Source organism: Mesoplodon mirus (genome assembly GCF_964341445.2).
Source record: "Mesoplodon mirus genome assembly, chromosome: 18".
Lineage (NCBI taxonomy): Eukaryota > Metazoa > Chordata > Mammalia > Artiodactyla > Ziphiidae > Mesoplodon > Mesoplodon mirus.
In genome coordinates, this window is record NC_138994.1 from 58,268,675 (window position 1) to 58,289,375 (window position 20,701).

The 20,701-nt window shown below is 49.4% G+C and overlaps 2 protein-coding genes across 3 annotated transcripts in view; one reads left to right on the forward strand and one right to left on the reverse strand.

Annotated features, from left to right (window-relative positions):
* The window catches only part of NLE1 (notchless homolog 1), a 61,547-nt gene that overhangs the window by 6,171 nt on the left and 34,675 nt on the right, over window positions 1-20,701 (reverse strand). For both annotated transcript variants that reach the window (XM_082602972.1, XM_082602973.1), the window contains 4 exons: window positions 2,867-3,005; window positions 2,587-2,730; window positions 858-1,075; window positions 177-256 (listed from right to left, as the gene is read on the reverse strand). In XM_082602972.1, coding sequence (XP_082459098.1) covers window positions 177-256; window positions 858-1,075; window positions 2,587-2,730; window positions 2,867-3,005 — 581 coding nt within the window. The remainder of the gene's footprint in view (window positions 1-176; window positions 257-857; window positions 1,076-2,586; window positions 2,731-2,866; window positions 3,006-20,701) is intronic.
* Window positions 6,368-20,701, forward strand: part of UNC45B (unc-45 myosin chaperone B) — a 30,538-nt gene continuing 16,204 nt past the window's right edge. The window contains exons 1-9 of the mRNA XM_082602971.1: window positions 6,368-6,402; window positions 6,923-7,090; window positions 7,677-7,713; window positions 8,918-9,093; window positions 10,796-10,885; window positions 13,461-13,628; window positions 14,215-14,383; window positions 17,806-17,976; window positions 20,457-20,628. Coding sequence (XP_082459097.1) covers window positions 6,923-7,090; window positions 7,677-7,713; window positions 8,918-9,093; window positions 10,796-10,885; window positions 13,461-13,628; window positions 14,215-14,383; window positions 17,806-17,976; window positions 20,457-20,628 — 1,151 coding nt within the window. The 5' untranslated portion in view covers window positions 6,368-6,402. The remainder of the gene's footprint in view (window positions 6,403-6,922; window positions 7,091-7,676; window positions 7,714-8,917; window positions 9,094-10,795; window positions 10,886-13,460; window positions 13,629-14,214; window positions 14,384-17,805; window positions 17,977-20,456; window positions 20,629-20,701) is intronic.

Sequence of the window (20,701 nt, forward strand, 5' to 3'; positions counted from 1 at the left end):
GTGGCTGGCGGGGCTCAAGGGTAAGGTCTCTACCTAGCAACAGGCAGCCACTAACTGGATGTCAAGGGGCTGGAATGTGCTCTGGGCCTCCTCTCCTCCTCAGGAACTAAAGAGCTGAGTCAATCAGCCACCCGCCACTGCGTTAAAACCCCCTAAGTGGGTAACTGGGTACTGACCCTGGCACGTGAAATGTGGTGTCTCAGTGCTGAGATCCCAGAAGCGCACAGTAGTGTCTCCAGAGCCACTGGCCAGGTACCTGGGGAAGAAGAGAGCCCACCTGACCTCTGCAGTGAAGACAAGGGGTGGGGCACACCGGAAACACTGCACACGTACATTCCTGCTGCCTAGTCAATCATCTTCTGGGAACAGAATCTGGGACTGGAATTTTCTCTTCTGAGAAGGAGAAATATAACACCGATGCCATCTGGGAGAAGACCCCAGGAGGCCATTTCTCTCCTTGTCCTTCTTAAAAGGAATGGCCACAGTCATAACCAGATTTAAAGCTTCTTACTATCCTCATAGGATTGTGAGAAGCAAATAAACCCTACTTCTCAGGTGAACAACTAACTGAGAGAGAGGTTAAGTGACTTGCCCAGGTCACATGGCTAGAAAGGGGCAGAGGTGAGCTGGCAGCTCAGATCTCCTGAGGTCAAGTCCAGGAAGGGCTCTTCCAAGGCAGGTATCCTTGACCTTTGGGGACCAAACTCCACCGGGGAAGTCCCTCACTTGCAACCTGAGCCCAGAGCTTGGGTCTAGGGTGGGCAGCCAGAGGCCCCATTGAGCATAACTTGGGAGTCCCCCCACCCCGCCAGCAGCTGCACCCACACTCTCCTCAATGACTCTGCAGCTGTCCTTACTTTCCTGTAGGGCTAAAGGCCACAGAAATGACTGCCTCGCTGTGACCCTCCAAGGAGCTGGTGCAGCGGGTCACAGCGCGAACCCTGAAGATAGCCTGGGGCTGGTAGACGATGTCAAGGACCTTCTCTGTCTCCACCGCCTGTGACTCCAGTGTCCTCCCCAGGGACGAGATGATCTCGGCATCATGGACATAGAAAGCCAGCGGCAGGGGATCCTCCTGGAGGACAACAGAAAAGAGAACCCCCCCCCATCAAAGGATGGGCAAGGCCGCCTCCACCAGGGACCCCCACCCTCCGTGAGCTGTGGGCAGGCAACGCTTCCTACTTTTCAAGCCACCCTGCTTGGGTTTCCCCCATCATTCCCCATTCAGCAAGACCTTTTTATGGGGAGGGGGAAGGGTAAGCTGTGACAAAGTGAAAGAGCGGCATGGACATATATACACTACCAAACGTAAGGTAGATAGCTAGTGGGAAGCAGCCGCATAGCACAGGGAGATCAGCTCGGTGCTTTGTGACCGCCTGGAGGGGTGGGATAGGGAGGGTGGGAGGGAGACGCAAAAGGGAGGGGATATGGGAACATATGTATATGTATAACTGATTAAATTTGTTATAAAGCAAAAAAAAATAAAAAATAAAGATGAAAAAAAAAGACTTTTTTAATCCTTAAAGAGCGACTGCAAGACACTTACACACCACTTCAAAATCCTATATCTGAATCTCACAACCACCCTGGGAAGGAGGCATTAATATTGATAGATGAAAAAAACTGAGGCTCAGAGCAACTAAGTGATTAACGCAACGTCCTATTGCTAATGCCTAATTCAGTTTCTTCAGAAAGAAAACTGAAGTCCAGGATTAGGGTTAGCATATAGCATTATGCAGCGTTTTCTAAACCACCAGACCATGCTGCATAATGTGTAAGAAGCATCCAAAAAGCTGACTGAAAAAGGTAGACCCTCTGCTTCACCCCACGGTCTGGTGTGGTAAGTCTTGGGTGGGGTCCAGGTATTGTATTTTTTTTTTTTTTTTTTTTTTTTTTTTTTTTGCGGTACGCGGGCTTCTCACTGTTGTGGCCTCTCCCGTTGCGGCGCACAGGCTCCGGACGCGCAGGCTCAGCGGCCATGGCTCACGGGCGCAGCCGCTCCGCGGCATGTGGGATCCTCCCAGACTGGGGCACGAACCCGCGTCCCCTGCATCGGCAGGCGGACTCTCAACCACTTGCGCCACCAGGGAAGCCCCAGGTATTGTATTTTTAAACAGTCTCCCACTCTTCAATAGAGGGCAGCATCTGATAAACACCGGCTTAGGAGAGCACGAGTTTTGAATCTGACACTTGGCTTCCAACTCCCAATCTACCACCTACTGCGCAGCGCCATACAAATAACTGAATGGTCTCAGGCAGCACTGTAAAATGGGGATATTAATGACAATGGGAATATAATGAGGAGCTGTGCCAAGGAATCATTGTTACGATGCACCCAATGCGTTCAAAACGCGGTCTCTCTCCGCGGGTGAACTCCCGATGGTGGGCGCGTAAAGCGCTCTCACACTCACATCTTCCGACCCTCCCCAAGGCAGACGGCACCGCCGGGATGTTATCACCCCTGTGGGAGAGTGGGGATGTACCCGAGACCTTCGGTCTCCTGATCCCCTGCGTCCCCGACCAGGGCAGCGCCGCCCGCCCTCCGCCCGGCGGAGAAGACGCGGGGCCGCCAGGCCCGCCGCTCACCTGGGCCAGCAGCGCGTTGCACACGAGCTGCAGCTTGTCCGGGGTGATGTCCACGGGCACGTCGAACGGGGAGCCCAGCAGCTGCCCGCCCTCATCCTGGAACTGCACTAGCAGTCGCTGCACGTCGCGCGTCGCCGCCTCGTCCTGTGCGGACAAGCGCGGCGGGCGTCATGCACGCCGCCCGGACCGAAGGGCCCCCACTTCCGCCTCCCTCCGGCCTCGGGGACCCCGGCCCGAGCGCCCAGCCGCGGCGCCCCCGCCCCCACACAAGCCCACCCACCGCCACCACCGCCGCCATCCTGCGTCCCCACGTGGAGGGGAAAACTCCGGCGGGACGGAGCGCCGCCCCGGTGGTCCAGCGGTGCTGCAATCCGCCACATCGCCCTCTGGTGTTGCGGAGGGGAAGTGTCGCGCCGCGCCTGGCCTCAAATAAATGGATCAAATAAATTAATAATACTTGATGCGTACAGAAGCAAAAAATTCTTACATTTTCAACAGTGTAGAGCAATAACAATAATGATAATGATAACGATAGCAATGTATCAGGCATTGTTCTAAGTGCTTTACATATGTAACTCATTTAATCCTCACAACTCTTTTCACCCCATGTTACAGATGAGGAACTAAAGCAGAGTCGGACCAGGAGCGCTCTTACCAGAAACCTGGGATCTTCCTGTCAGCTCCTCTCCCTCTCTCTCTCTTTCTCTTTCTCTCTCTTTCTCGCTGTCTTGCTCTCTCTCCCCCCTGCATCCCGGGAGTCTCAGGCTCTGCCAATGCTGCCTCATGAACCTATCTAGAATCTGTTCTCTCCACCTCCACTGTCACACTCTGCTCTGAGTCAACCGTGGTCCCTACAATAGCCTCTTCACTTGCCTCCCTGTCTCTACCCTACCTCCTCCTGTGCGTTCTCCACACAGCAACCAGAGTGACGTTTCAAACCAAAACTCTGGTCTGTTACTTTCTGTCCTAAAACCCTACAATGGCTCCCATTATAGGCAGGAAAAAATCAGACTCCTTATAATGGTCCACTCAGCCTTACCTCTCCAGCCACTCCTCTCACTTTAAGATCAAATCTTTCTGGCTATTTCTTAGATCTTCCAAGTGCTTTTGCCCATGCTGTTTTCTGGAACTGATACAGACCTGTGCACACACACCCCCAATTCATATGTTGAAGCCCTAACCCCCAGTGTGACTGTATTTGGAGATAGACTCTATAAGGATGTAATAAAGGTTACGTTGAGGTCATAAAGATGGCATCCAAATTTGATAGGACTGGTGTCCTTATAAGAAGAAGAGGAGAAACAACAGCTCGCGCGTGCTCTCCCCCTGCCGTCCCACACCTCTCTTTGCTCTCACACAGGGAGGAGGCTGCGTGAATACACCGCAGAAGGTGGCTGTCTACAAGCCAGGAAGTGAAGTTTCACCAGAAACCAACCCTAATGATGGCACCTTGATCTTAGGCTTCTAGCCACCAGCATTGTGAGAATAAAAAATTTTTGTTGTTTAAGCCACCCAGTTGTGGTATTTTGCTATGGCAGCCTGAGCTGATGAATACATACAGGAACAGTTCCTCATTCTTCAGGTCTTGCCTTAAATATCCATTCAATCATTTAACAAAGGTCTCTGTCAGACACTGTTCTAGGAGCTCTATGTACATTAACTCATTCAATCATTTACTCAGGGAAACCAGCTCTGAAACAATGTCATGTTTCCTGATTTCAAAACACCTTGGTATTCTTCAGAAATCACAGATCCATGGAAGTCTTTCATCCATTCATTCAACAAATATTATTGACCACCTACGACATACCACACACTGTTGCAGACACTTGGGATATGTAAGTGAACAAAATAGACACAAATCCTTACCCCCGTGAATGTTCTCTGCTTCCATAATCATTCACAGTTTCTGGCACATAGCAAATGCTTAAGAAATGCTTGTGGAATGAATTACTGAATCAGGATTTGAATCTAGGGTCCCTTGGATCTCTCTCTGCCAATGGCAGGATCCTTTACCATATTATATCACTGCTACAGAGAGCCGCCCACAAAGGAGCCCCGGGGTTGGGGGCAGGGAATTCACCCATCCATTCATTCGTTTATTCGGTCAACAAACATATATCAGGGCTGGATCTTGTGTCCAGCAGAGCAGTAGAACTTGTCCAAAGTCACAGAGCTGTGTTTTCAAGGTCACAGAGCTAAGAGCAGAATCTAGTGTGAGTGATCCCACCTAGGCTTTTTTTCCTGCAGTATCTTTCTCAGTTTGAAGATATAGGGGAGAGGATGACAGAATGGTAGTAAGTGAAGCAAAGCATCAGCACAAAGCCTTCATTCATTCATTCATTCATTCATTCATTCATTCATTTAGGAACATGCATTGGGCACTGATTCTTCCAGGCTCTGTGCCAGAGGAAAACAAACTGCATGAGATGCTATCCTTGCCCTCTGGGAGGGTGCCCACAGCCCAGGCTCAGAGACACAGAAATGCAGGAGAATTCTGAATCCAAGTAGGGACAACCTCATAAATTTCTCTTAGGAACCCTCAGTCGGATGAGGAGAAACAATTCCTGCCCCAGGGGAGACCCTCTCTGGTGATGAATACATAGTTGTTCTTTTTTTTAATTAAAAATTTTCAATTTAATTAAAATTTTAACATTGAGGTATAGTTGATTTACAATATTACATAAGTTTCAGGTGCACAACATAGTGATTCACAGTTTTGGGGTTTTTGTTTGTTTTTGTTTTTTGGCCGCATGGAGCAGCATGCAGGACCTTAGTTCCCCGAACAGGGATCAAACCCGTGCCCCCTGGAGTGGGAGCACGGAGCCTTAACCACTGGACTGCCAGGGAAGTCCCTGATTCACAGTTTTTAGTGAATACATAGCTCTTGTCCCAGGAAGACCCCTTTTTGCTGAGGGGGGCTCCGCAAGTCCCAGTCAGTTAGGGGGCACAGTTCTTGGTCTCAGGGAATTCCCAGGTTGCCCCAGCTCTTGCTGTGGGAGAAGACTTCACTCTGGTGGGGGATGAACAGAGCCCGTCCTCTGGGAGCTCCCAGTCTGATGGGAGAGAGCGGCTGAATATAGCCACTCCATACAGACGGGGAGGAACCACAGAAGATGTGCAGAGTGGAACAAAGAAACAACCCACTTCCACCAAAGTGAGACAGCAAGTCCATGGGTCTCTCTGAAAAGCGAGGACATTTTCAACAGGTGGAAGGGGTAGGGGAGTTGTGGCCAAGGGGAAGAGGGGAAGGAACATTCCTCCTTCGTCTTCCCTCCTCCCTCCAGAAGGGCATTTCTGGATGTCTCCAGTTGGCCTGGGACCTGGGCAGCTGCTGTGTGTGTCCAAGTCTGCCAGCCCCTCAGCTGTCACTCTGCTCCCAAAATAACAGTGGTGGGGGAGGGGAGGGGAGGCTGTTTATCTGGGATGGAGGTGGACAAGCGGCATTAGAGCCGTGCCGAGGGAGGGAGGGGGTGCTGGGGGGTTCCCGTCCCTCTGGATCTTTCTCTCACTCTTTGGGGTATGAGTGCCTGAGTCCCCAGGACCGCCCCTGAGTGGGGTACTGGGGCAGGAGTTAGTCAGAACCTCCACGTGGTCATGACTGTCCAGTCTGGGGAGGGGGAGGGCCCTGAGTATCAGTGACAGACTCCAGGGGCACCTGCCCCTGTGGCCAAATATGGTCTGGCGCCACTAGCAGGGCTGATAAAGTCTCCTGGGGTGGGGCTAGGAGGGGCAGGCGGACGCTGGCTGGGGGTTCACACACACGGGAGCAGCACCCCGGGGAGCACAGACCGAGAACACTGTCCTTGTGAGAAAGTGAGCTGGCCTGGAGAGTTCCTTGGACTGGGGAGGGAGAAGGGGGACCCAGAAAGGTTCAGGCCTGCAGTGAGAACTCAGGCCCTTGGTGTGTCTAGCTGGGAGGGAGAGAGAGGGAGGAAGAGGGAATTTGTTTTTTTAATTTTATATTGGAGTATAGTTGGTTAACAGTGTTGCCTTAGCTTCAGGTGTACAGCAAAGTGATTCAGTTCTGCATATACGTGGATCTATTCTTTTTCAGATTCTTTTCCCATTTAGGTTGTTATATACTATTGAGCAGAACTCCCTAGGAACAGGGTCTCTGAGACCCCCTCTCGACTCGGGCCACGCTCCGAGCAAATGCTGTGATGTCCTTCTGGGCAAAGGATTCGCGGGCGCTCCGGGTGGGTCCGTTGCAGGCAGCATCCTCCCCTCCCCTCCTGGTCGATGGGGCACCTGGTGCTCCAGACCTCAGGCCAGGAACCCAGCCCCGGGTCTGGAGGGAGGGGCCGGCCAGACGGAGCTCATCCTGTCCCCGCAGATGGCCGAGGCAGAAGCAGTGCAGCTGAAGGAGGAAGGCAACGGGCATTTCCAGCGCCAGGACTACAAGGCCGCAGCGAGGAGCTATAGCCAAGCCCTGAAGCTGACCAAGGATAAGGCCCTCCTGGCCACGCTCTATCGGAACCGGGCAGCCTGTGGCCTGAAAACGGTCTGGGATGAAGCGGGGCAGGGAGCTGAGGGCCAGGGCTGGGATGCAGGGGTGTGGAGGTGGCCCCCCGCTCCTGACGGGCACGCCTATCATCCCAGCCCTCTCACTGGACCCCTCAGGTTGGAGAAGGGCTCCTCCCACTGCTTTCTGGTACCCATTGCCTGACCCACTCCTCTGGGAGACAGAAATTCATCCATGGAGCTAGTTCTCATCCCGCGGGAAGCAGCCTCATGGGAAGTGGCATCATGACAGGGGCTTTTCATAGGTTATTTCGTGGCATTTCAACCGCAGACCGGGAGGTCGCTGCTGCTTCCATGCCCATATCGCAGATAACAAACTCAAGACTCAGAGGAGGGCTCAGTAACTTCCCCAAGATCTCCAGGTGTTTAGCAGCAGAGCTGGGTTCAGACCCGAGTTTGCCTGATGCCAAAGCTCGTCCACTTTTCCATGCCCAGTGAGGGGCACTCCCCTGGCCTCTGACAGTGGCAGCTGCCAGCGAGCCCTCTCTCCTCGCCTCGGGGACCCTCTCTGGCTGTCACTGTGTCGGGCCCACATTAACCAAGTTTCCTCCTTCCCCGTTTCTCAGGAGAGCTATGTTCAGGCGGCTTCAGATGCCTCGAGAGGTGAGCCCCCCTCACTCGGACCTTGCCCTCCCTCCCTCCCCTTCTGCATCCCTGTTTAGTCCAAGAGGCTCTCAACACTCACAGGGATGACCGATTGTATAGACGCCATCCTGGGCATTGTAGGTGGGGCTTCAGATGTACCATCCTTATGTGAAAGGAGAGCTTCAGAAAAGCCATCCCTAAGTCACATTTTTACATGTTAAATATGCTGGGGCAGCTTCTTTGCTTAGAAGGTGGCTTCCAGAAATCCTTTTGTCACGGTAAGGACACAGCCGGTTTGTTGGAAGTTTGGAGATGTTCCTATGGGATGGCGGTGGGAGAGGGCTGGTTCCCATAACCAGGGCATCAGCCTGGTCCACTCTGTGGGGACTGGGCTTCCTGAGGGGAAGACGGAGGCACTATTTCATTCCACAGACACTAGGAGGAATAAACATACGTCAACGCTGGCCACGGAGTGCCTCAAGTTCTGAGAGAACTTAGGCTTAAGAGCACGATCAAAATGGGAACACTTCTCCTGGCTGTATTTTTAGAGCTATAATATGCAGAATGAAGGAGATTCTCCTCTGCATAGGTCTGTGTTGGGGTTTGATTTGGTCACTTTTTTTAAGGAGAAACAGAGATAGTCTGGAGTGAGTTCAGAAGGGAGGGACCCAGCTGGAAAGGGGACTGGAAACACGTCCTGTGAAGAGCAGGGAAGTGGCAATACTTAGCTCAGAGAAGGAACTCCCAGGTGGGACAGGGAGCTGCCTTCAAATACCTTAAAGTCCGTCATGAGGAAGAAGGATTGGATTTCATCTCACGTGTTCCAGGGCTAGACTCAAGACAAAAGGGCAAACTTACAGGAAGATATGTTTCAGGTGGGAGGAGGGAAGGGCTCTCCGAAGGAGCTGTCTGCCTTGAGAAGGAAGGAGCTCCCGGACTGCTAGAGGTATGCAAGCACCAGCTGGATGAGCCTTTGGCAGGGATCACTGAGCCGAGACTGGAGAGTCAGGAATTAGACAAGATGACCCTTAAGCTCCCTTCCAACCATGAGACTGTAATTCTTACCGCCTCCCTAACAAAGGGGAGCCTTGGACCAGATAGTCTACACGGATGCATACTCTCCAAGGAAGGCACAGAAGCCCTGCAGTTGGGGGCAGCGGTGGGGGAGGGGAAGGTGGTCTGTAGCTCGGCCCCCTGAGGCCTTGCCTGTCCCCCTTGCTAGCCATCGACATCAATTCCTCGGACATCAAGGCTCTGTATCGGCGATGCCAGGCACTGGAGCACCTGGGGAAGTTGGCCCAGGCCTTCAAGGATGTGCAATGCTGTGCCACCCTGGAGCCACAGAACCAGAACTTCCAGGAGACGCTGAGGAGGCTCAACACCAGCATCCAGGAGAAGGTGAGCCGGACCCTTGCACATAAGCCTTGGCTGCCTCTCCCCATTCCTAGTAGGGACCAGTTAGGGGAGCAGGACATCAGGCAGGGCTGGCCTACCTCCACACCGTTGGGTGAGTGATCAGAGATGCCATGATGCTTGTTCGAGGGTGCAAGCCAGCCAGGACTAGAACAACAGTCTTTTAAACAGATGGAGGCTTTTTAAAAAATTGCAACTCAGTATATCTGCACCATGATCTTCCTCTCTGGGAGGACAAAGGCAGCAGGAGAAACCTAGGAACTGGGGGAAGGGTATTGCTGGGGAATGGAGGACAGCCAGGAACCAGTAGGAACAGGGAATCTTTTCTAGGCAAGTGGAGTGGGGTCGGGAGAACTTGGACCAGAGATGAGGAATCCTGCACCCTAGTACTGGCTTAGCTACCAATTTTCTGAGGGACCCCTTGGGGTGTTGCTTTCCCCACTGTAAGAGCGGGAAGGTAACTGATCACGCAGCTTCTTGCTCCAAGACACAGTAACTTCTTTGTGCCTGGGACAGCCCCATGGTGGGACCACGTCGTACTGTCCAGAGTGCAGACTCAAGGGCTGACAAAATACAGACTAAGGGGTTTCCCTGGTGGCGCAGTTGAGAGTCCGCCTGCCGATGCAGGGGACACGGGTTCGTGTCCCGGTCCGGGAAGATCCCACATGCCGCGGAGCGGCTGGGCCCGTGAGCCATGGCTGCTGAGCCTGCGCGTCCGGAGCCTGTGCTCCGCAACGGGAGAGGCCACAACAGTGAGAGGCCCGCGTACCGGAAAAAAAAAAAAAATACAGACTAAGGAGTGATGGAAATAGGTGGCACCGTAGACCAGCAGAAAACAGCAGTGAAAGGTGCAGACGGAGCTTGCAAGATGGGGGACGATGGATTGGTTCGGTCACTTCATGAAAGCTTCAGAGCACTGGGGTTGGGAGAGTGAGGGATGAGACATTCAAAAATAACGGTTTTAATTTGCTTGAAAAGGTACTTAGAAACTGCTTCAGGTTTCCGATCCTGAAGATATATTTCTGTTTTAGCCCATATATATATTTTTTAATTTATTTTATTTATTTTTGGCTGCGTTGGGTCTTCGTTGCTGCGCGCGGGCTTTCTCTAGTTGCGGCGAGTGGGGGCTACTCTTCCCTGTGGCGCGCGGGCTTCTCACTGCGGTGGCTTCTCTTGCTGCGGAGCGTGGGCTCTAGGTGCACGGGCTTCAGCAGTTGTGGCTCACGGGCTCTAGAGCGCAGGCTCAGTAGTTGTGGCGCACGGGCTTAGTTGATCCGCGGCATGTGGGATCTTCCCGGACCAGGGCTTGACTCCGTGTCCCCTGCATTGGCAGGAGGATTCTTAACCACTGCGCCACCAGGGAAGCCCTTTAGCCCATACTAAAATGTCTAATAGCTAATTGTTTACTAGACTTCAAAACTGGGGTGATGATCCTTTGCCTTCCAAGACTTGTGAAGACCAAATGGGATGGCAAATGTAACTAGACTGTCAGCTTTGTGGGGCAAGGACTTGACTTTGTTCTCCATTCTATACAGTGTCTGACTTGTAGTAGTTGTTCAGTAAGTGTTTGCTGAATGAATAAATGATGGAGGGAGACAGGAAACTATTAATTGAGATGAACTTTATGCCGACTGGAATGACGGGGACCCCTGCCTGCCTTCTTCCCCACTCCCTGCTCTCTCCTCAGCTCCGTGTGCAGTTCTCCACAGACTCAAGGGTACAGAATATGTTTGAGATTCTCCTGGACGGAAACAGTGAAGCTGATAAGCTGGAGAAGGTGGGTGCTGGGCCGGCAGCGGGTGCTCTTGGGACCTGCCAGGTAACTGTACTTCCGCTGCAGACTCTGCTCCTGTGTCTGGGCGGTAACCCGCCGACAGGTTGCAGGCCAGGGAGGAGGCTCCTTGGAGAAAGTAAACAAAATTGATTTTGATTTTTTTTTTTTTTTTTTTTTGCGTTACACGGGCCTCTCACTGTTGTGGGCTCTCCCGTTGCGGAGCACAGGCTCCTGACGCGCAGGCTCAGTGGCCATGGCTCACGGGCCCAGTCGCTCCGTGGCATGTGGGATCCTCCCAGACTGGGGCACGAACCCGTGTCCCCTGCATCGGCAGGCGGACCCTCAACCGCTGCGCAACCAGGGAAGCCCCTGATTTTGATATTTTAAAACATTGCATTAAATACAAATTTATTAAATGCATTGCATTTACAAATTTATTAAACTTATTTACATATTACATACAAATTTATTAAATTTATTAAATGCATCACATTTATCTTGATTACAGAGGTTTTTGGTGCCCCGTAAATTTTGCACCCAAGGTGTCTTTCTTCCCTCACCCTACTTTTGGCCCTGAGAAACAATGACACATTAAAATAATGTTTTATTCCATTTCAAAACATTGCAACAAGTCATTCTGAAATATGAAAATCTTTATTCAGAATACCATCCTCTTAGCCAAATTTGCTGCATTTTAAAAATGTTTCTAGGGACTTTCCTAGTGGTCCAGTGGTTAAGACTGAGCTCCCAACGCAGGGTGCCTGGGTTCAGTCCCTGGTCAGGGAACTAGATCCCACATGCATGCCACAACTAAAAGAGTTCGCATGCCACAACTAAGGAGCCCATGTGCCGCAACTAATAAGTCGGTGAGCCCCAACTAAGGAACCCCCCTGCCACAACTAAGACCCGGTGCAACCAAATAAATAATTAAATAAAAATTTAAAAATAAAATGTTTCTAGTCCTTCAGAGGAAAAAAAAAGAATATCTGAATATTTATAAGAACTTGGCAGACAATGCCTGGGGAATTTTTGTTAGTTTAATGGTCAATAAGTCCATATAATATACAGCTATCGTTTATAGCAAACTCTTATGAGGACTTGAGTCGTTATAGATAAAAGTGGTTCGAGAAGTACGAAGCCCTTGACAGAGCGATGACGGTTCAGCTTGTGCTTGCCTGGAATTCTCTAATCAGCCTCCCTACCTATTTGTCTACCTCCTCCTTTTCCTGCCTCAGGAGTTCTTTGCCCAACCCCAGGGTCTCAGGTCCTGTTCAAGCCCTCCTCTCCAGATCTGGGGCCTTTTAAGGAATTTCGATCCTCAGTTGGTTGCCTGTGGTTAAGGAGGGCCGACTGTACTACGCCATTTTATATAAGGGACTTGAGCATCTGTGGATTTTGTTATCTGCGGGGGTCCTGGGAGAAATCCCCTGCGGATACTGAGGGATGACTGTATATATATCCTCAAGGTGGAAGGCTTTAGGGTGGGAAGACACTTGAAAACCCAGCTCAACTGTCTGTTTTTACAGACAGGAATCTGGGGCCCAGAGAGGTGCTATGACTTGCCCAAGGTCACACAGCTAGCATGTGGCAGAATCAGGGCTTTCAAATCCATCTTGTGCTCTCTCTGCCCACAACCTTCAACCTTCCTGAGAACCCCCTGCAACTTCAGATTTCCCTAAACAGATAAACGAACAAACAATGCCAAAACCATATTCGAAGAACATTTCTAACGGAAAAATAAATTCCCATGTGAAATCACTTCACTTCTGTTAGCAGATAAACTGAGACATATAAAAATTCTAAGAATTTATTTGAGCAAAATCTGTTTAAATCGGGCAGCGCGAAAACAGAAGTGGTTAGGGGTACTCCACTGACAGGAGCTAGGAAAAAAGACTTTTATAGAAAAGAGGTGGAAGCAAAACATGAGAATTATTTGATTGGCTATAGCTGAATCAGTTGCATTATTTGGGAAAGGCTCATTAGCTATTTGTGATTGGTCATCCTTAAGGTTCGATTTCTTAACCTTGAGGCAATACAGGGTTAGGTTTTGCTTTGTTTTGTGTTTTTTTTAGTTGAAGTATAGTTGATTTGCAATGTTGTGTTAATTTCTGCTGTACAGCCAAGTGTGGTTTGGGTTTGCTTACTTAGTCGCTTAGGCACTGAAGCCACCTCCTTGTTTAATTAATTTAACATTTCCCTACCTTTTTAAAGTCCTTATCCACAAGTATATATACACAGGTTTATTTTACCATAAGTGCAATCAAGAGTGAACCTGTGATTCTGTTTCTGCTTACCAATGTTTTTCCAAGCTTCTTCTGAGTCTTTTCATTTATGACTTTAATGGTTGCAATATATTTCATCCAGCTGGTCTTTATTGCAAGTTACTCTGTTTCTTGTTTTGAATTATATTCTTGGGCTATGTTCCCACGAGTAGGATTATAGGGCAAATAAATAAATAAAGATAAATAAAGATGTTTTGAAGACCCAGTCCTTGCACCAGCCCCCGCGCTTCGCTCGTGGCCAAGGCCTCTGCAGCCAGACTTCCCTCATGACCTTCATTGTTTCCTCCCTCCTTCAGGCGGCCAACAACCTCATTGTCCTCAGCCGTGAGGAAGCAGGGGCCGAGAGGATCTTCCAGAACAACGGTGTGGCCCTGTTGCTGCAGCTTTTGGACACTAAGAGGCCTGAGCTGATGTTGGCTGCAGTACGGACCCTGTCGGGCATGTGTAGTGGCCACCGAGCCAGGGTGAGGGCAGGGGCAGGGTTCGTGGCACGGAGAGCTGCCGGTCTGAGGACCTGGCATTGACCTGTGGGCAGGGCGTGGCTGGCATGGATAGACCCTGATACAACGTCTAAAGTGTCTCCCCTCAACCTTGGTTGTATGGCCCCAGATTCAACAGAGATTGATCCTCTTATTTTTTCTTTGAGCTGGGAATGGGTCTGACTAAACAAAGATAAGTTTCTTGAAAGTGGTTTATGTGGAAGAGCTGAATGCAAAGGTTATGATAGTTTACAGTTTTTCATACTAACTCTTCAAAACCCAGTGTGCATTTTACCTCACAAGCACATCTCAGTGTGAACTCGCTGCATTACACGAGTTCAATGCCTCCCCGGTGGCGAGTGGCTACTGTATTGGATGGAGCAGCTCTACCCCTCTGGAAAGGGGCATGGCTTGTGTCAAGGGCCTCCCCAGGCCACGGGTCCCATGAGGCACTGGCTGCCTGGTCTTCTGTCCCTACTGCACGGGGCAGCTATCACCCACTCCCTAACCTGCAGGGCAGCTGGAAGGGGAGGGCAGCCAGCTGACTGTGCTCCTTGCTGGGGGCGTCTAGGCCACAGCGATTCTCCACACAGTCCGGATAGAGCGAATCTGCAGCCTCATGGCCGTGGAGAATGAAGAACTGCCTCTGACCGTCTGCAACCTGCTCCAGGCCATCATCGACGCTCTGTCTGGGGAGGACAAGCGAGAGCATCGAGGGAAGGAAGAGGCCCTGGTTCTGGGTAGGAGACAGTCTTCAGCCTTGGTTCAAGGGGGTGGAGGCACGGAAGTGTCAGTTACCACCTTAGACTGGGCGTTCCGTGCATGTGGAGGTGGCCTGGTTATATTTTTACATTTATTTTCTGATGATTAAAGTAACACAGGCACAGCCGCATAATTTACAACAGCTGAAAGGTGGAAGCATCCCAAGTGTCCATCGACGGATGAATAGAGAAACAAAATGTGGTGTCCATCTATACAGTGGAGTATTGTTCGGCCTTAAAAAGGCAGGAACTTCTGACACATGCTGTGACATGGAGAAACCTCGAGGACATTATGTTAAATGAAATAAGCCGGTCACAACAAGACAGATACTGCATGATTCCATGTATATGTGATTCCTAAAACAGTCAAACTCATAGAAACAGAAAGTAGAATGATGGTTGCCAGGGGCGGGGGAGGAGGAAATAAGGAACTGTTTGATGGGATAGAGCTTCAGTTCTGCAAGGTGAGAAAAGTTCTGTGGACGGATTGTGGTGCTGGTTGCAAAATGGTGTTTATGTGCTTAATGCCACTGAACTGCATACTTTAAAAGGGTTAAAATGGTGAATTTTATTTTATGCATGCTTTACAACAATTTTTAAAAGTGACAGGGGCTTATGGAGAAATGTGGAAAATTTTAGAAATATGTAAAGATGAAGAAAATCCCAACAACCTGTAATCACCCCTCCAGATAACCACTACTATCACCGCCATGTGTATCCTTCCAGTCTTTCTTCTCTTCTCTATGAAGTATTTTATTTATTTTTAAATTAATTAATTAATTATTTTCTGGGCCTGCGTTAGGTCTTCATTGCTGCGCGAGGGCTTTCTCTAGTTGTGGCGAGCGGGGGCTACTCTTCATTGTGGTGCGCGGGCTTTTCATTGCCTGGCTTCTCCTGTTGCGGAGCACGGGCTCTAGGCACGTGGGCTTCAGTAGTTGTGGCTCACGGGCTCTAGAGCGCAGGCTCAGTAGTTGTGGCGCATGGGCTTAGTTGCTCCGCGGCATGTGGGATCATCCCGGACCAGGGATCGAACCCGCGTCCCCTGCATTGGCAGGCGGATTCTTAACCACTGTGCCACCAGGGAAGTCCCCCTTCCATTCTTTCTTCTATCCCTCCATATAAATATCTATTTAACAAAGTTGGGATTCAGCTATGGAAATTTTTGTGTTTTTCTCCTTTCTGAGTATTATATTACTATTGCATACCGTTTAATATTCTTAAAGAGGATTCCTTTTTACTTGAATAATTACTAATTTAACATTTGTCTCACTCCTGCATATATGCACATACAAACTCAGGCTTCTTCCTGTATATCCAGGTCCTAGACATCATTTTAGAACTTCCTGCTCTGGCTGGGAAGGTCACAGAGGCAGGTTAACTCAGAAAGCTTGGTCTTAAATAATTTCATTACATGCCATTGTATGGATATATCGTAATTCATCAATCAGCTCTATATTGTTGATTTAGATTGGCTTTAATTTCATACTTATAAAAAACACTTCAGTAGCCATTCTTAACATAAACCTATGTTTGCATTTGTGATTATTTTCTTGGAACAAATTCCTAGAAATGGGAGTACTAAGTCAAATGCTATGAACATAACTAAAGCTCTTTCACTACCTTACTTTCGAACTCCTTTTGAGAGGGTGCATCAGTTTCTACTCTCACCAAGTGATAAGAGTTCCAGCCTCAAATCATTCTCACCAGATTCAGATATTTTCCTATTCAGTAGGTAATAATTATCTGTTTGAATTTTTAAAATTTACAAATTAGACATTATTTTTCCTTATCCTGATTAGCCATTTGGATTTGTCTTCAAATGGTTTGTTCATGTTGTTATCTATTTCCTCTGTTGGAGTATCAGTGTTTTTCTTATTGATTCCTAAGAGCTCTTTGCATATTAGTAATTAACCCACTTGGAGTCTTGAATTCTTGATGTGGTTCTGACTTACTATGGTAAGGATCCTTTTCTGCACTAGAATTATTGGAGGGTCCAATATGGCTTCACTCGGATGGCTGGTGGTTAACTGAAGATGCTGGCCAGGGTATCTTGGTTTTACTCCTTGTAGCCTCTCTGGTGGGCAGCTTGGGCTTCTATGTAACATGGTGGCTGCATTTTGAATGGACAAGCCCCAATGTGTAAGTGCTTTTTAAGCCTCTGAGTGTGCCGTAAGGTCATATGAGCAATCCAGGGCCAGTGTGGGAGGGGACTCCCCAAGAGAATGAATACTGAGAGGTGTGGTTCATTGCGGGCCGCGACTTCCTCTGGAGGGAGTGAGCTGTTGGACATCTCTGCTGAAGAATTCTTCCATATATTGATTTCAAATCTGTCCCCTTGTAATCCCACTCACTTCTGGTCCCAGTTCTGCCCCGTGGAACCTCACAGAATAAGTCTGTTATCTCACGCTCATGACATACGTTTATCTGAAGACAAGCTATCATGTACATGTGTGTCTTTCCTTCACCAGTTAGAGAGCCCCATTCCTTCATCATTTATTTATATAACATGGCTTGGAGATCTTTCCTTTTCTACCTGCTTGCCTGCTTGCCTTTGGGCTACAATCTAGAATGAGGACAAAAATCTCCAAGTTCCAGAGAGTTCACATGGCAAAAGCAGGAGGAGGCATTTGCCTTTAAGATCCCCAGTGGGCAGGGAAGACCTGGCATCCCAGGCAAAGGCTTGAATTTCAGGCTCCCAGCATGACTGAATCTGCGGGGAGTAAAATGTCTATAAAGGAGTGTCAATTTCCTTTCTGGAAAACAGTTTATTAAATCAGTGTATTAAAAACTGCACGAAGCGGACTTCCCTGGTGGCACAGTGGTTAAGAATCTGCCTGCCGATGCAGGGGACACAGGTTCGAGCCCTGGTCCGGGAAGATCCCCCATGCCGCGGAGCAACTAAGCCCGTGAGCCACAACTACTGAGCCTGTGCTCTAGAGCCCAGGAGCCACAACTACTGAAGCCTGTGCGCCTAGAGCCCATGCTGTGCAACAAGAGAAGCCACCACAGTGAGAAGCCCGCGCACAGCAACAAAGACCCAGCACAGCCAAAAATAATAAATAAATACATTAAAAAAAAAAAACTGCACGAAGCACCTTTGGATCCCTGCCCATCGTTGCCTGGGAGTGAAGAACTTTCTAAGAACCAGACTGTTCAAGAATGGAATGGGCTGCCATAGAAGTCAGTGTTCAGAGCGGCTGGAGGACCCCTTGGGGGTGTTGTCTAGAGATCTCCCTCCCTTTTTTGGAGTGAGATACTATACTCTCCTGGGAAATTCCAAAATCTGGGAAGCAGTGGATTCAATATTTCCAGAGTCCTTCCAGAAGCCTCTGACATCCCTGGTCCTATATACTTGAGACGCCCTGGTCCTCTCTATTTACCCATGTCCTCTCCTTCCTCAGACACCAAGAAGGACCTGAGGCAGATCACCAACCACCTGCTTGACATGCTGGTCAGTAAGAAGGTGTCTGGCCAGGGCAGGGATCAGGCCCTGAACCTGCTCAACAAGAACGTCCCCAGGAAGGACCTCGCCATTCACGACAACTCACGCACCATCTATGTGGTGGATAACGGTGAGGAGGTGGGAGGGTCTGGGGCTCATGCCAGCCTTTCCAGTGGGCACCAGGCAACCAGCAGAAGGTGGAAGGGGTGCAGCTCTTGTCTGGGAGAAGTCTTCATTTCCAACTGAAAAGCCAGGAAAAGTCATTAGCATATTAGGATCCACCAGTGGGCTGGTGAAGGCGTGGGTCCAGGCTCTGAATTCAGGGCCTGAACACGCCCAGAACACACTCAAAAACATCTGGGCGGAGTTTCCTGACAAGCGAGGCAAGTGCCCCAAAAAACCAAGCAAGACTCCACCAACAGGGGGTAACGTTCCTGAAGTCTCAGGATGGCAAAATACAGGCCTTCCAGAGGGAGAAATGGCACCTGTGTACATTATACAAAGTCCAGTAACAATGTGCCAGGAGATAGTCACTAAATTTGTCAGCTCCAGGGCATCACCCCTCTCCTAAATCACCTTGTTCAACTGTTCAAGAATCATACCTGTGGCTTTATGATCTGCTGTGATAAATTCTCCCACAGGTATAATGACATATAGACCAGACCTTGTTCTAAAAGGTTCAAGTCAGCTTTTAGCAGCTTTACCTTTAGTCTCTTTTGATACAGCACTTCCCCTGTTTGGTTTTCACAGATCTCAGCAAAATTCATGTGTAACTGCTTAGACTTGAACAAATTACTCTAGTGCTTTAACCCTCCCTCTCTCAACACCCTCCCCCCATCCCAGTTCTGGTCTTCTCTGCATGTATTACAAAGCCTGGGCATTGACAATTGACTTCTCTCTGCGCTAGGATTTAGGCCCAACCACACGGTTTATAGGATCGGGGGGTGGGGAGCAATATCTGAAAACTGGGCTGAAGACTTAGGTAGGGGCGCCACCAGGCAGGGTAGGGGAGCCACCAGGATGTCAAGCCTGAAGTAAGTTTTTGGGTTCAGGGAGGGGCAGACATGGACAAGGAGGTGCAGAGTGTTCTAGCAGAAGAGAATGAGATGCTCAAGGCAAGGGCAGAGTGGAAGGGAAGGGTAGGGGGTGAAGCTGGGGAGGTAGGGCAGGTGCATTTGATGAAGGCCTTTGAGAGCCAGGCCGGGGGCTTTGGGTGGGTTCCTCAGGCCCCTTCCAATGACTGTCCAGCCCTCCCAGTGCGTTTGTGTGTGTGTTAAAATGCACAGCACAAAATGTACTGCCAGGCACTTTTATTTTCGATCTTTACATTTTTTAAATTAATTTTTACTGGACTATAGTTGCTTTACAATGTTGTGTTAGTTTCTGCTGTACAGCAGAATGAATCGGCTATGCATATACATGCCAGGCACTTTTAATTCCCTGCCACATCCAGAGTTTCATGCCTCCCAATGTTTACCTAGGATGTCCCCCCTCCCGTTTACCTGTCCCACCACCTAAGGTCTGACCAGCTCCTAGCCAACCTCTACAACCTGGCTCTGAAATCAAGCTATTGTCCCCGAAGCAGTGTAGTGTTAACAGTTAACATCGTGGGCTTTGAAATCAGACATTGCTGGGAGAGGGTTGCTGCTACGTCACTTGCCAGTTATGTGTGCCAGATCATGTGGCAAGTTACTTGGCTTCTCCATGTCTTGGTTTTCTGCTCTGATCGATGGTGATAATGATTCATACTAAGCAGTAGGGTCAACGTTAGGATTAAATGAGATAACGCATGGAAAGCTCTTGGCACATAGTACGTGCTCCACATAGCTTGAAACTCTTGCTTTGTTGGAGTGAATCTCACCATCTGCGGTGTCACTGTTCTGTCTTTATTTACAGCTTATTGTAATCTTTATACATCTGTCTTCCCTCCCCTGTATTGTGAGCTTTTTGATATCAGGATTGTCTTTTATTTTGGTAGCCAGTACCTAAAAGGTGGTTGTTTATTCATTCACTTATTCAACAAACACTTAATGGTTGAATTAGCCTGGTGGGTAATAGGAAGTCATTGAAGTTTCTTCAACAGAAGAGAAGAGAAGGGATAATAACCATAAATAGTAAATGTTATAGTTACTAAACAAATAATAAATATTTATTGAGTGTCATGATGTGCCTGGAATGGCACTAGGCAGTTTCCATACATGATCTCACTGAATCCTCAAACTCTATAAGGAAGGTAGTATTGTTCCCATTGTACAAAAAAAAGAAACGGAAGCCTGGGGAAAAGAGAGCATAAAATAGTATTTGAGGAAGATTATACATCAACCCACGGAATGTTACCACTGGTAGAGTCGTCTGAGATCAGCTAGTCCTGACTTCGTAAATGTTGAAAACAGAAGCCCATAGCGGGAGGCTGATTGCTCAGGTAGGGGCAGTCAGGGGTAGAACCTGGCTCTCCTGGCCCCATCCCAGTGCCCTTCACGCTGGATAAGCTACGTGCTGCCGAAAGGCGGGCCGCAGAGCTCTGGTGATAAAACAGGACTGAGCGAGAAGGAGCGTTTGTGAGGACAGAGCCCGGCAAGCGTCTGACACTTGCTGCTGTCTGTCCTGCAGGCCTGAGGAAGATCCTGAAGGTAGTGGGGCAGGTTCCAGATCTGCCGTCCTGCTTGCCCCTGACGGACAACACCCGAATGCTGGCCTCTATCCTCATCAACAAGCTCTACGACGACCTGCGCTGTGACCCGGAGCGTGATCACTTCCGCAAGATCTGCGAGGAGTACATCACGTGAGTTTCCTGGAGGGTCGAGTAACCAAAAGTGTAGGACCGGTTGCTCTAAAGCCGGTAAAAAGGCAAGGCT